The sequence below is a fragment of the Vanessa cardui genome, chromosome 4 (assembly GCF_905220365.1).
Source record: "Vanessa cardui chromosome 4, ilVanCard2.1, whole genome shotgun sequence".
Classification (NCBI taxonomy): Eukaryota; Metazoa; Arthropoda; class Insecta; order Lepidoptera; family Nymphalidae; genus Vanessa; species Vanessa cardui.
The window spans coordinates 15,508,248-15,521,309 of NC_061126.1; the positions used below are offsets into that span (position 1 = coordinate 15,508,248).

Consider the following 13,062-nt stretch of genomic DNA (forward strand, 5'->3'; position numbering starts at 1 on the left):
ACTAACATTTCCTGATACTATTTTGATTATTTACTGATAAATATAATGAATGCTCACGTATATATCTTGTCGATCAAAAATTTGAAAATATGTTGATAAGAGACGCGCCATCTTGACAAAAACGAGTTTGACCGTACATCATATAACACAAGAATTACCTGATTTGTATTTTGTAAAACTCGAATATATTTTAATTTTGCTTCTAAAAAACAGACTATGTAATGATATCAAATGTACATTCTTTGAAATATATAATTTTATATGTTTAATTGTATTGTTGTTTTAATATTTAAGTTTTGATTGAATATTATCTTTGATTATAAGTTTATCAAGTCAGGTATGTAAGCAATTGACAGCCTTGACTTTGAGGATAAACTTCGTGAGAAAAGCTTTACGTGTTGTACTAACCGCGCATTAAGGACTGATGGGAAACAACCGAATCTCCTCCTCAGTAGGAAAGGTGGTATTATTCCACAAGTAGGATATTTACTGGCTGTTCTTTTATACACAATATGATATAAAAATCACAAAGATATATTTATTATTTATTGATTAATGATTTTTACCATTGGACTATTCGATTAAAATTACGATGATGTAATTTGCTAAAATATTCAATGCTTACTAATAAGCCCTTCTTGTTTAAAAAGTTACATTATTTATTATTATTTTAAAATAAAAAGAACAATTTTATAAATTTTATATTTTTTTTATTTCGTAAAGTAACTTTACATTTATTTATAATATAATTCCATAATGTTAAAATAAGTATATTTTATGCAAATATTTCTAATATGTATTATATGTATAATGTAATATGTTATTGCATCTTATTAGACTGAGTAAAGATTATTATATAAAATATATAAAATAAACATATCAATAGTTATTTATCATCAGTGGTTTACGTTCTCACCAATACATATGTAATTTTAAAATAAAAATTATGAAATAGTATTAAGCAGTTGACGGAACCCTCTTCCTGGGTTCGATTTGAACCCTGAACCCGTCACTCCTCTTGAGGATAATGTCGGCTTGAAGGACGAACTGGTCCTCAGTTATATCAGACACCATCTTGTAGTTACGGAGGATCGTTGACAGCAAGATTTTCAACTTCAAAATGGCGTACTTACGACCTTAAATAAAAACACCATTATTAAATACTAGAATTAATTAATGATTATATAATGCATTGATTAACAAATAAATGTAACAAAAATCATTTGTATAAACTATGTATATCTATTCAATTATTCTTCGAAACTTTTAAATTGACTAATTTTGAAAATATTTGATCGGCAAAATTTGAAATTTAATCACAATTATCTAATTAGAATTATACAATGAGGCACGTGCCGATATGTCGACTTCAAAATCTATAAATATTACATTTGATAGTTGTATTTATAAAACCCGTTCTGGTATCGTCGCGTACCGAAGAGGCGGATCTATTTTGGAAATTAATGGCATTATTATAATGTACATATTAACGCGTCTCCGAAATTTAAGAATTCTTATAAAAGAATTCACGTGACGTCATAACACGTGACTATTACTCGTGAATCGGGTTTCGATCACGATCTTTGTTTTACTTTCCTTGATAAATTATTCTCCTATATCCAAACTATCAAGCGACCCGGCCTGTTTTGCACGGATGCGGTACTGATACTAAACTATTCATCACAACATCACATTAGAAACATCTAAAATTATCAATGGTTCTTTACTATGTTGTCCATGTATTATTTACAAAAACCTCAATCTCGAATCAATCTATCTATTGAAAAAAAACCACATCAAAATCCGTTGCGTAATTTTAAAGATTGCTTAGATCTACATAGGGACAGACAGCGGTATGTAACTTCGTGTCATACTATGTAATGAGAACACTTATCAATAAGAAAAATATCTAACTTTAAATAGGTTTAAATTAAGTAAAGATAAAATAATAATGTTTTTTTTAAATATGTACGTACCCACACAGCTCCTGGGACCAGCGCTGAATGGAATATAACTGTAATAATGTCTGTTCTGAGTATTTTCTGGTAAGAAATTGTCCGGGTTGAACACGGTAGGATTTTTGTAGTATTTCGGGTTTCTATGTATTTGGAATTGTCCAATAACGACGGTCGCTCCAGCCGGAAGAACATAGTTTTTGGTTGCTGCAAGGAAAATCGACACATTTGAATTTAATGTTTTATTAATGACCATCCATCCATATGGAAATTGTATTTCTGAATCCTATATAATTTTATTGTTATATTATTCAGCTATTTACGCACCAATCTTGACATCACGTTTTAACTTCCTAGCGATGAGTGGTACGGGTGGGTACATCCTGAGAGATTCAAAGATGACTCTTTCCAAGTATTTCATTTGGAGCGTGTCTTCGAAAGTGCAAGGGCGGTCTGAATCACCAAATATTCCATACAGCTCGTCGTAAACTCTAGTCTGGATGTCTTGGTGGATACCGAGGAGACACAGGACGAAGCTGGAACCAGCTGCAGTTGTGTCGTGACCCTATAAATATACCAGAATAAACTTTATTTCATTTACATTTATTTAGACACTCTATATCCACCAGACTAGTGGTTTTGTCCGGATTCAAACTTGCGATCGGTTAAGATTAATGTGTTAATTCCACTGGGCTATTGTAGTTTTTATAACGTACTATAAAACATTGGATATTTACCTCAAACATAATCGTATCGACCTCTTCTTTGATCTCGTGATCTGTTATTTTGTTGGTTCCATTTTGCGCAGATTCAATCATAAGGTCCAAGAAAGCCAGACGTTTCTTTGAACCTAAAATAATGTATGGTATTTATTTTATGGATCGGTAAAACTTAAATTAATTCTAACGAGTAAGATTGTAATTTTTGTGCACTACAAAATATTTAAGTCGATTTATCTGTAGTAAAAAAATTTGAAATCTTCTTTAGGATAGTAGACGATTTTTATGAAATAAAAAACTATTACAGTAAGTTAAACTAGTGTAACTTGTATATGCATGATTGTCTAAAATCTAAATAATTCCATCATGCTCGGTGGTGAAGGATATTGCGAGGAAATTTCAATGAAATTCTGCCACATGTTTATCCACCAAACCGCATTGGGGCAGGGTGATTGAATATGCTCCAAACTTTCTCTTCAAAGGGCCTTAGCACAGCAGTGAGAAATTTACAGGATATTAATGTTGATACTTACCAACATCGTTTTCATCATTGAAGTCCAAATCGTCACGGTAGCCCTTGAAAACTGTGTCAGCAAGAGTTTTGACATTAGCTAGGCCGGAGTCATTTTCGGGTGTGTCTTTAGTTACTTCTTCAATAGTTGGTGGAATGATTCCCTTCGCTTTGTTTTGTATGTATATTTCTTTTTTATTCTTAATTACCTAATAAAAAAACACAGTTTAAGTAAATTTATTTTAATAGTATGCTTTTTATTATTGTGTTCAGTAAATGTCCTTACCTTGTTAGTCAGTCCGTGAATAATACCAAGCAGTTTCTTCTGTTTCTCGAAGAAAGATGTGAACTTGAATACAGAGTCAAATCGCAGCCAGAACTTGTAATGTCTTTGGTGAATAATGTCACACATCCTGGAAAATACGGACAAATGAAACAACGTACTCTGATATAGTAATACTTCATATCTTTTTGGTGTATTATGTAATGTTAGGTTAAGTTTTTTAAGCGTTGCAGTCAATCTCAAGAGAGACTAGCGCAGGACATATACTAGTGCTCAAATGCGTGCCGCATACCGCCACTTTCATAATCTAATGGCATACTTCTAAACTCAGTGATGTTACAAAGAGCTCTTAAAGAAACCCCCAATTACATTTTAACTGTCCGATTTAGGGTTTGACTCCACCAACACAACATTAGGGGTTGACCTTGCGATATGCGGCCATAAATCTGGACACTATATTAACGGGAAATCAAATAATTGATTACTAATTTAAGTATGTATGATTTTATAAAATATGGGTAATTCAAATTACATATATTCATATAAACGATGACGACCTATCGTGTTTACAATTATTATAAAACCAACTTGTTAAGAAATAATCGCAAGACCTCCCGAACATCGAGCGCTACCAAGAATTACCATACCGTGAGAAATAATCACACCATGCATTCCTTGAAGCTACCACCTGTTGCCAGCGTCGCTGCTTTGTTTCGCAAGACCTCCCGAACATCGAGCGCTACCAAGAATCACCATACCGTGGGGACCATTCAGTGATTTACCGATTTCGTATATAAATATGTAATTCAGACTACAGAACTTCACTTTTTGTTCTAACATCGAACAGACTGTCACGTATATTATAAATTAGAAATAATTAATTGTTAAATTAAATTATTTAAATAAACGTATAAGTTAAATTCGTTCGGTTTCATTCTGCATCCTCAACGGCAGCCCTACGTAATTGGCGCAGTCGGTAGGATGCTCGCGGAACGTTTCGCGTAGAAGATTTCCGTAATCGCGTGAAGCCCCGCCGTAGCTTGTCTAGCTGCTGCATCCGTAGCATCCGAATCTACGAGTAGTGCTGCACGAGAGGTATCCAGACATCGATAACGCAGAGAGACCGAAACATGTTCATGTGAGTACACTAGATTCTTTTTAGTGGTTGCTCAATCCTAGCCTAACTAACCTGTGTGTTAATAAAATTTGCCAAGATTTTTCATTTAAGAAAATCGAAGGAACCTAGGATAGTTATTAGTAGTAGGCAAACTTTCGTAGATAATAGAAGAGATATTAGTTTAAGTAGTATAGAAGAACAAACGGAAATGTCTGAGTTAGACACCATTTATAAAGCCTTAAGGTTGGTACCCGAGTTCGACGGGAACCCAAATGTACTTACTAGATTTTTAAAATTATGTGATCAATTGGTAGGACAGTTTTGTAGTGATAGTAGTAGTGAATTAAGTAGGTGTGCTCTTCTCAACGGAATTCTTAACAAAGTAACAGGCTCTGCTGCTCGCTTAATTAATTCTAATGGGATTCCATCCGACTGGCAAGGCATTCGAACTGCTTTAGTGAACAACTTCGCGGACCAACGAGATGAAACCGCTCTATATAACGATTTAGCTATTTTATCGCAAGGTTCAAAATCCGGGAACCCACCCCCTACGAACTACTTTAAATCTAAAGAAGTAAATTACAATAGTTTCATTGACAATTCTATATACGATGAATATGCCGATTATTACGATCCTTATTTAACAGAGCACCTATTGCAGGAATATATACTAGATCACCGTAAGCGAATGTTAAAGGTATACGAAATCATTAATGAAACCGCCCTTCAGCGTCGTACTGAAATAACCGAGAACATTAATAGAAATGGCATAAAAAATAAAACATATGCACCTGATCAACGAATCTATGTCAGAAATCCCCTAGCTAATAGACAGAAATTAGCTGCCCGCTATACGAACGATACGGTTGTAACAGATTTACCTATACATATTTATACAAAGAGAAAGAGAGGACCCGTACCCAAGTCGCGCCTGAAACGGGTACCTAATCTCCGGAAATTTAGATTATACGGACGCACTAAAGTACGAAAATGCCATTGCTATTCTACAAAAGAACGAAAATAACTTAGCCATTGAAATAAATCATCAAATAAGTTTAAGCAAGCAGTGGGCATCTCAGAGTTCAAATGTTACAGATAGGATAGTAGAAAACCAGAGGAAAATAGAGAACATTATTAAAACCATCTTAGATAATGATGTTAGGAAAGAAGAAGATGCAATTAAGTATTTTCATTTAGCCCAGCTACTTACAATACTAGGTGATGACATAGACAATTTGTCACAAGAGTTGTCAAAACTACAGAATCTATTGGCATTCATAAGAGCTAAAAGCATCCATTATTCCGTTCTCGATTACGACACTTATATAGTTATGTTAAATAAACTAAAAGGTTTATACAATTCAAATGTAGTGCTAGATATTAATTTTAGGGAATATTTAGATCTATTAAGATTAGGATATTATTATAAAGATAATGATATAATCTTGGTAATTAAGTTTCCAATCATGAATCCCAATAACTACATCCTTTACAAATTGTCCTTAGCCCCTAATAGTAATGATAAAATTATAATCCCTACCTATCCATACGTAGCAATTCACGAGAAAGATCTACTGTATATAGAGACAGAATGTCCGAAGTACAGTCACGGTCATCTTTGCGAGGACAACTTAAACCGACACTATGGAGAGCAAACGAGCTGCATTCAACATCTTATACTCCAGCAACATATCCATGAAACCTGTCGGGTTACTCCAGTAATCTTATCTTCTCAAGCCATGGAACAATTGGATGATCGTCACTATGTTCTGAGCTTTCCCAACTTAACGAAAGTTCATTTAACCTGTTCTCAAGATCAATACAAAAACCTTCTCGGAAGCTATCTAGCTGAAATACCTAAAGGGTGTGCTCTACAAACGTCCATCTTCACCATCACTAACCACCATGATCAAGTAAAAGGACAAGTTTTGAAAATGTTGAATATAGAATATAGTAATGAAGATCCATACAAAGCGACAGCGAAGAACATCTTGAAATTGAACAGTATAGATTTGACTCACTTACATTCAACCAATACCAGGATTGCCTCTCAAGAACCAGTGACTTTGGAATTGTCGAACTTAGACACGCTCTATCACACGACTATACCTGTCTACCTACTCATCGGTGCATCAGTACTCACTATTAGCATCGTCCTCATTCGTCGCAAATGTATGCATTTAAGAAATACCAACCAGAAGGACAATGAGGCAACCAGAACACAAGAAGTCCAGGACAGCCCCAGAGATCCTATGTCTCTATCAGCACTATTTTCGACAAAAGTCTCCAAATAGCTGCTGATCCTGCGGAGGGAGTTGTTAAGAAATAATCGCAAGACCTCCCGAACATCGAGCGCTACCAAGAATTACCATACCGTGAGAAATAATCACACCATGCATTCCTTGAAGCTACCACCTGTTGCCAGCGTCGCTGCTTTGTTTCGCAAGACCTCCCGAACATCGAGCGCTACCAAGAATCACCATACCGTGGGGACCATTCAGTGATTTACCGATTTCGTATATAAATATGTAATTCAGACTACAGAACTTCACTTTTTGTTCTAACATCGAACAGACTGTCACGTATATTATAAATTAGAAATAATTAATTGTTAAATTAAATTATTTAAATAAACGTATAAGTTAAATTCGTTCGGTTTCATTCTGCATCCTCAACGGCAGCCCTACGTAATTAACTTAACAACATAAACAAGCTCGCATTTACATATATAAATATGTACATGTATAGGTGTAATTATTAATAAAGAAAAGTAGAGTAAGAATTAGTAAGTTTTCTACTATTTATGATGCTAGTGGACTCCTCTTTAAATACAGAAGATTGAAGATTCGGAGCTATTTCTATCAGGGTAGTTGAGTGCGAATTAGTAGGGTTAAGAATAAATAAAAATAATCAGATTAAGTTTCCTCGCGTTACCTCGTTTATTGCTGAGCACGAGATGAAGTAAAACAGAAATTAAGAAACGTGCTAACTCAATAGATTACGCGTGTGTATCAACTCAATCTTAATACAAATTGATCGGGATCGTTGATCAAGCGTCTGAATTGCTTAGAGTCATGTTCAATCATTTTGAGGATAAAAATACGAACACTATTGTGAATACTATAAGTTAATAATAAACATGGATCTATGAAACACATAAAAGTGACATAAGCAAAAGGAGAGAGGGAAGGTCCCACAAAAATGGATTTCGGAGATGTATCCCAGCCATTTCTATTATATGATTGTCATTTTGTATAAAGTCTAGTGCACTAACGCTAAATTGTTGGCATGGAGGTAGTGTTTCGTTTTCAAATCAGACCACAATGGCGCTACACGATACACTCTGCTCTACTTAAAGGACTTAAGTATTGAAGCCATACATTAAGTATTAACACTTACTTCATTACTGCCATAGCGTAGTCAAATCCAGCGTCGTCTTGTGTGTCCTTTGTGATTCCCATTGCGGTTTCTGTAACATAAAGTTATTTTTAATGCATTACATTAAGATGTTAGGGGTATTTTTTATGTCGTTTAGGTAGACGGATTTATAGTAAGAGGTCATCTATGTTTGGACACTAGTAATGTCACATTCTTTCCATCATCAATGTCAGGAGTGTGTGATGAGAATTGTGCCTATAGTTATACTGGCTCACTCATCTTTTAAACTAAAACTATAAAATGTAAATGTAAAATATATGATGAGTGAGTGCTACCCACTTAGACGAGCCTGCATAGAGCCTTGCTAACAGTATATATTCATAATTAAGTTTTAAAAGTCAGTAATAATGTATTAGTGTACCTTATAGTAGTTGTTTTTTATTTGCTTTCTCGGTCTTTAATTGATTTAATATAATAAATTGTAAATATAAGTTTTCATCGGCGAAGAATACAGACGTAATCTTTCAAAGGATAAGAATGTTGCTTATGCTAAATAAACATTATAATTATTTTAGTTATATTTTTAGTAGATAAAGATATGTTATAAATCTATTTAATTCTTCAGCACTTCTAACAGCTACAAGACGAGCTTGAGTAAAAACTTTCTTTCATAATTACGAAATAAATATGTATGAATGTTCAATAACATATTAACGCAATCATGAAATCACAAAGGGGATTGTGTAATTTTATTAAAATGGCGTGTAAATGAATCGAGAATTAATTACGGAATTGTTTACAGTTCCATACGTTTGATCGATGTTGTTTTTATAACATTCGAATACATCAATAAAAAATATAGAATGAAGTTAATAATTAAATCAACTTAATATTTATTTATTCGTATGTAAATATAATATAATTGTATGAAAGAGGCCAAAGTTTGCCGGTTAATTTTTTTACTTTACATATTTATTGCGATGAAGTGTTCCAGGTTTGTTGCGTTAATTAATATGCGATGGAAAGTTTGATCGATCTATTGTTTGTTGGAATAAATAGTTTCCGTCATATCGTGAGGATAGTAAACAATTATATTTATATAAAAAAATTGCTTTTAATATTGAATTAACGAACTTTTTTTTAATAGTTGATTTTTTATTTCGCTAACGAATGTAGAGTTGATTTTAATTAAATTTCAATTACTTTAATTTTTACAATTGTTTTCTTCAAACTGTGATGGTTTCTTATTTCAAGCATATCAATTATTTCATAATATATCAAATCAAATCAAAATAAACTTTATCCAAGTAGGCTTTTACAAGCACTTTTGAATCGTCATTTTACAATTAAGTGAAGCTACCACCGGTTCCGAAAGTAGATTCTACCGAGAAGAACCGGCCACAAACTCAGTAGTTACTCTTTTTTAACATTTAAAAAATAAAAAGTCATGTTAGTTAAATACAATTATTTAAATTAATATATCCTGCTTGGAAGTCAACAGGTATATATGGTAATGCCTCTTTGAAAGACGAGAAAAATAGATAAAATTTTCATAATGCTTAAATGTTTTAAATTGGTTCAATTATCTTCATAAAATAATAATAGAGGATACGAATACGAGTATGTCATCATTGATGGTAACTACAAAATAATACTACATAGGTATATAATTTATTTACGTATCAAATCAATCGAGGGAATTGAAAGGTTTGTCAAATCAAGTTACGTGTATACGTTGGTGACGTCAATCTCTTACAAATTAAATAGATCGGAAGAAAACCGGATTACGGAACTCTGAGATGACGTAGGTAACCCCTGCTTGTTTATTTGGGATCGGTGCAGTATATAATATATAAACGATAAGTATGTAGTATATAAACGAAAGATCTACCAACCGTTTAAAAGTTTGTATGTATGCTGCAATAAATATAGATTTGGTAGACTTTGTTACTTTACTTATCTCAAGCGAATCCTCCGTCAAATATTCTAGAAGAGGTGAGACTTTAACGAATCACAAAAAACAAGTTGGTCAGCTCTACTTTACCAGAGGAAGGAGTTTGAATTTATGGAAACCAAAGAGTGTCAGATAAAACTTACCTAAAAGAATATCAACAGTAACACCGCTCATGTAGTCGTGGACATCGAACACTTTTCCAGTTTCACCCCTCATTTTTTCGACAACATTCTTGCTGTTCTGGTTGAAGATACCGACGAAGGATTTGAGGATGTTGATGTGGAATGTTGGAGCAATCATTTTACGATGTGATCTCCATTTTTCACCTAAAAATCGAAAGTTATATATTTAGAATTTATTGTTTTTAATTTTAAAGCTTCATTTCCCCATAAGAGGACTTGGCTTTGTGGTTACAAAAGCTTGTGTAATTCAACAGAAAGTGTATTGCCACTAAAATAGTTCTAGTATAACTGTTGGTAAACAATTATACTAGAACTATTTTCAAGTAATAGGAAACTATTGCAATGTAAAAGGACTGAACAAAAATCTGTGGTAAGGTGACATAATTTTAAAATTTATGTAAAATTTGCTCCAATGTACCAAATGTAGTGTAGTATGAGTAGAGATGGCCCAGTGGTTAGAACGCGTGCATCTTAACCGATGATTGCGAGTTCAAACCCAGGCAAGCACCGCTGTTTCATGTGCTTAATTTGTCTTTATAATTCATCTCGTGCTGAGCGGTGAAGGAAAACATCGTGAGGAAACCTGCATGTGACAAATTTAATAAAAATTCTGCCACATGTGTATTCCACCAACCCGCATTGGAACAGCGTGGTGAAATATGTTCCAAACCTTCTCCTCAAAGGGAGAGGAGGCCTTTATCCCAGGAGTGGGAATGTACAGGCTGTTGTTGTTGTTGTTGTTGTACCAAATGTACCAAATTTTGATATTAACATAAAATCTTGAGTAATTAAGTCGCTTCAAAATTACCTGAGCTGATTAAGAGACCTTCACCAAGCCATGGCTTGAAGAATCTGTATTCTGAAGCCTTGTCGATGTGAACTTGACTGTTCAGAATGACTTCAACATCGTCGGGATCTGACAAAAATATCAGTAGCTTCGTTCCGAGCCATCCTCGGACCACAGTTCCGTATTGATCTGCGTACTCCAACGCCATGGTTATGAGTTCTGTTGTAAAGAGAAAAGTTAAAAACAGGCATAAATATTATTTTTATAGTATACGAAAGTCGACTGGCAAGCGGACTATATTTTTTAGCGTACTTAAAGCTAAATGGGCCACTTGATAGTCACCACCACCCATAGACATTGGCGCTGGTAGAAATATTAAGCATCCGTTAGTTTGCCAATCACCTGCACCAAAAACCTTGTTAACTAATATGTTTTGTCCCCTATAATTAATTAACAAAAACAGCAAGTACTGCTGCTCGGCGGCAGAATGTCTTCTGAGTGGGCTGTACCTACCCAGACGGGTTTGCTCAAAGCCCTATCACCAAGTGATGATCTGATGATAAAGAACGAAGACTACTGCCGCTCCTAAATTACAGTAGATGGGGGTTCATATGCTTTAAGTAATATTAAGTAATTATTAAAATTTACTCTTTGGTAGGGCTTTGTGCAAGCCCGCCTGTGTAGGTACAGCCTAATTATAAGACATTCTGCCGCTCAACAACAGTACGCAGTATTGTTGTGTTCCACTTTGAAGGGTGAGCGAGCCAGTGTAACTACAGGCACAAGGGACATAGCATCTTAGTTCCCAAAGTTGGTGGCGCATTGACGATGTAAGGAATAGTTAATTTTTCGTGGTCTTCGTAAACCTTCAGGTGGCCCATATGCTCGTCCACCAAGCTATTCTATAAAAAAACAACTTCAATGAGTATCCAACCTTTTAAATAAAGAAATTATGTCTTGTGCCTATTATTACTGCTCACGTATTTTCCATTAAAATGAAAAACATTAAGTATTGCACTTAGTAGTTCTGCTTAACGGACAGCGCTGGACTAGTTATATTATGGTTGTTACGTCAATTAAAATTAGTTCTCAACAAATTTTCGAAAAAAATATAAGATATTATGTAGATAATATAGATTTAGATCTAAAATATGATGAGCAAGGCGCGTGTATTGGTTCATATCCTTACCTTCTGGTTTTTTGCCGAAAGCCAAAAGGGCGTTTCCAAATACAGGAACTGGTAATGGACCGGGCAGTTTGTTCCCTAGTTTGTGGAGTCTTGACTGTTGCTGCCATCTATATAAGAGCCACAGGCCAGTTGCGAGCAGTACGAGTGGGTAGAAGATCAGTCTCGTCGAATCCAGCGTAGACGGGCTAACGTCGTCGACGACCGACATTTTGCTAAATAAAATTAAATATAATCATAAATATTTCGCCGATTTTATCCTATAATTATAATAATAGATCATGTTGTCTTAAGGTGTCTCTTATATTACATAAAAAACCTTTTTTTTTATCTGACGATTAAGCGTCTTGTTCTTTTTTTTAAATGATAGATTTTCTTGGTGAAATCCATGAATATGTTCCATTTTTGAAATGTTATTCTTTTAGTCAAAACTCGTTCTACACTTAGTTTTAATGTTATTACAGCGCACTTGATTGATTGTTACATACAAAAATTTTAAAAGAATTAAATATAATAAAATTCAGTAGAAAAATTTTTTTCAGCACAGAAGATTTCTAAGACTCTTCTCATAAATTCTAGAACATTGGTTTTGTAGAATATTATACTTTCTTGTAAAAACATTAATTTATATTTTTTCGAGATATACTATGTTGAATAAGTTTGTTCACAAGTTTTTTGATACTAAACACATTCAACTTGCAATGCACTTGGTATTATTTGAATAACTGGTAATTGAAAACCAATTAATTGATAGATTTCTAGACTAAAATATACGTTTAGTAGATTTGGTAAAAAGTCCTATATTTTGAAGTACTACTGGGAAATCCGTTACACGATATATGTCAGGCTTTTATGGTTCATTAAATGTTATTTGAATGTACCTGATTTATTTTTTCCTTAGTGTCTCAAAATGTCTCTTTCGCACTCCACTGACCACCACTAAACTCAACATAAGACACTTAGCTTGGATATGTGCACTTTTTATATAAT

The 13,062-nt window shown here is 33.9% G+C and overlaps 1 protein-coding gene across 1 annotated transcript; it reads right to left on the reverse strand.

The window, feature by feature from the left end:
* Positions 1-732: 732 nt before the first annotated feature.
* LOC124544116 (cytochrome P450 4g15-like) lies at positions 733-13,062 on the reverse strand. The gene is made up of 11 exons (XM_047122560.1): positions 12,954-13,062; positions 12,076-12,287; positions 10,908-11,105; positions 10,061-10,243; positions 7,985-8,054; positions 3,472-3,598; positions 3,208-3,394; positions 2,693-2,805; positions 2,283-2,520; positions 1,977-2,162; positions 733-1,136 (listed from the first exon to the last, which is right to left on the reverse strand). The coding sequence occupies exons 2-11, from the start codon at positions 12,281-12,283 to the stop codon at positions 958-960; spliced, it is 1,689 nt and encodes a 562-aa protein (XP_046978516.1). The 5' UTR covers positions 12,284-12,287; positions 12,954-13,062; the 3' UTR covers positions 733-957.

Bases quoted from the DNA above. Each gene is read 5' to 3' on its own strand.
- LOC124544116 (XM_047122560.1), bottom strand. From the start codon at position 12,283: ATGTCGGTCGTCGACGACGTTAGCCCGTCTACGCTGGATTCGACGAGA. The intron at 2,806-3,207 runs GTAAGTATCAAC...ACATTATTTTAG, and splicing joins CAATGATGAAAACGATGTTG to GTTCAAAGAAACGTCTGGCT. The intron at 1,137-1,976 runs GTACGTACATAT...TTTTTATTTAAG, and splicing joins TGGTCCCAGGAGCTGTGTGG to GTCGTAAGTACGCCATTTTG.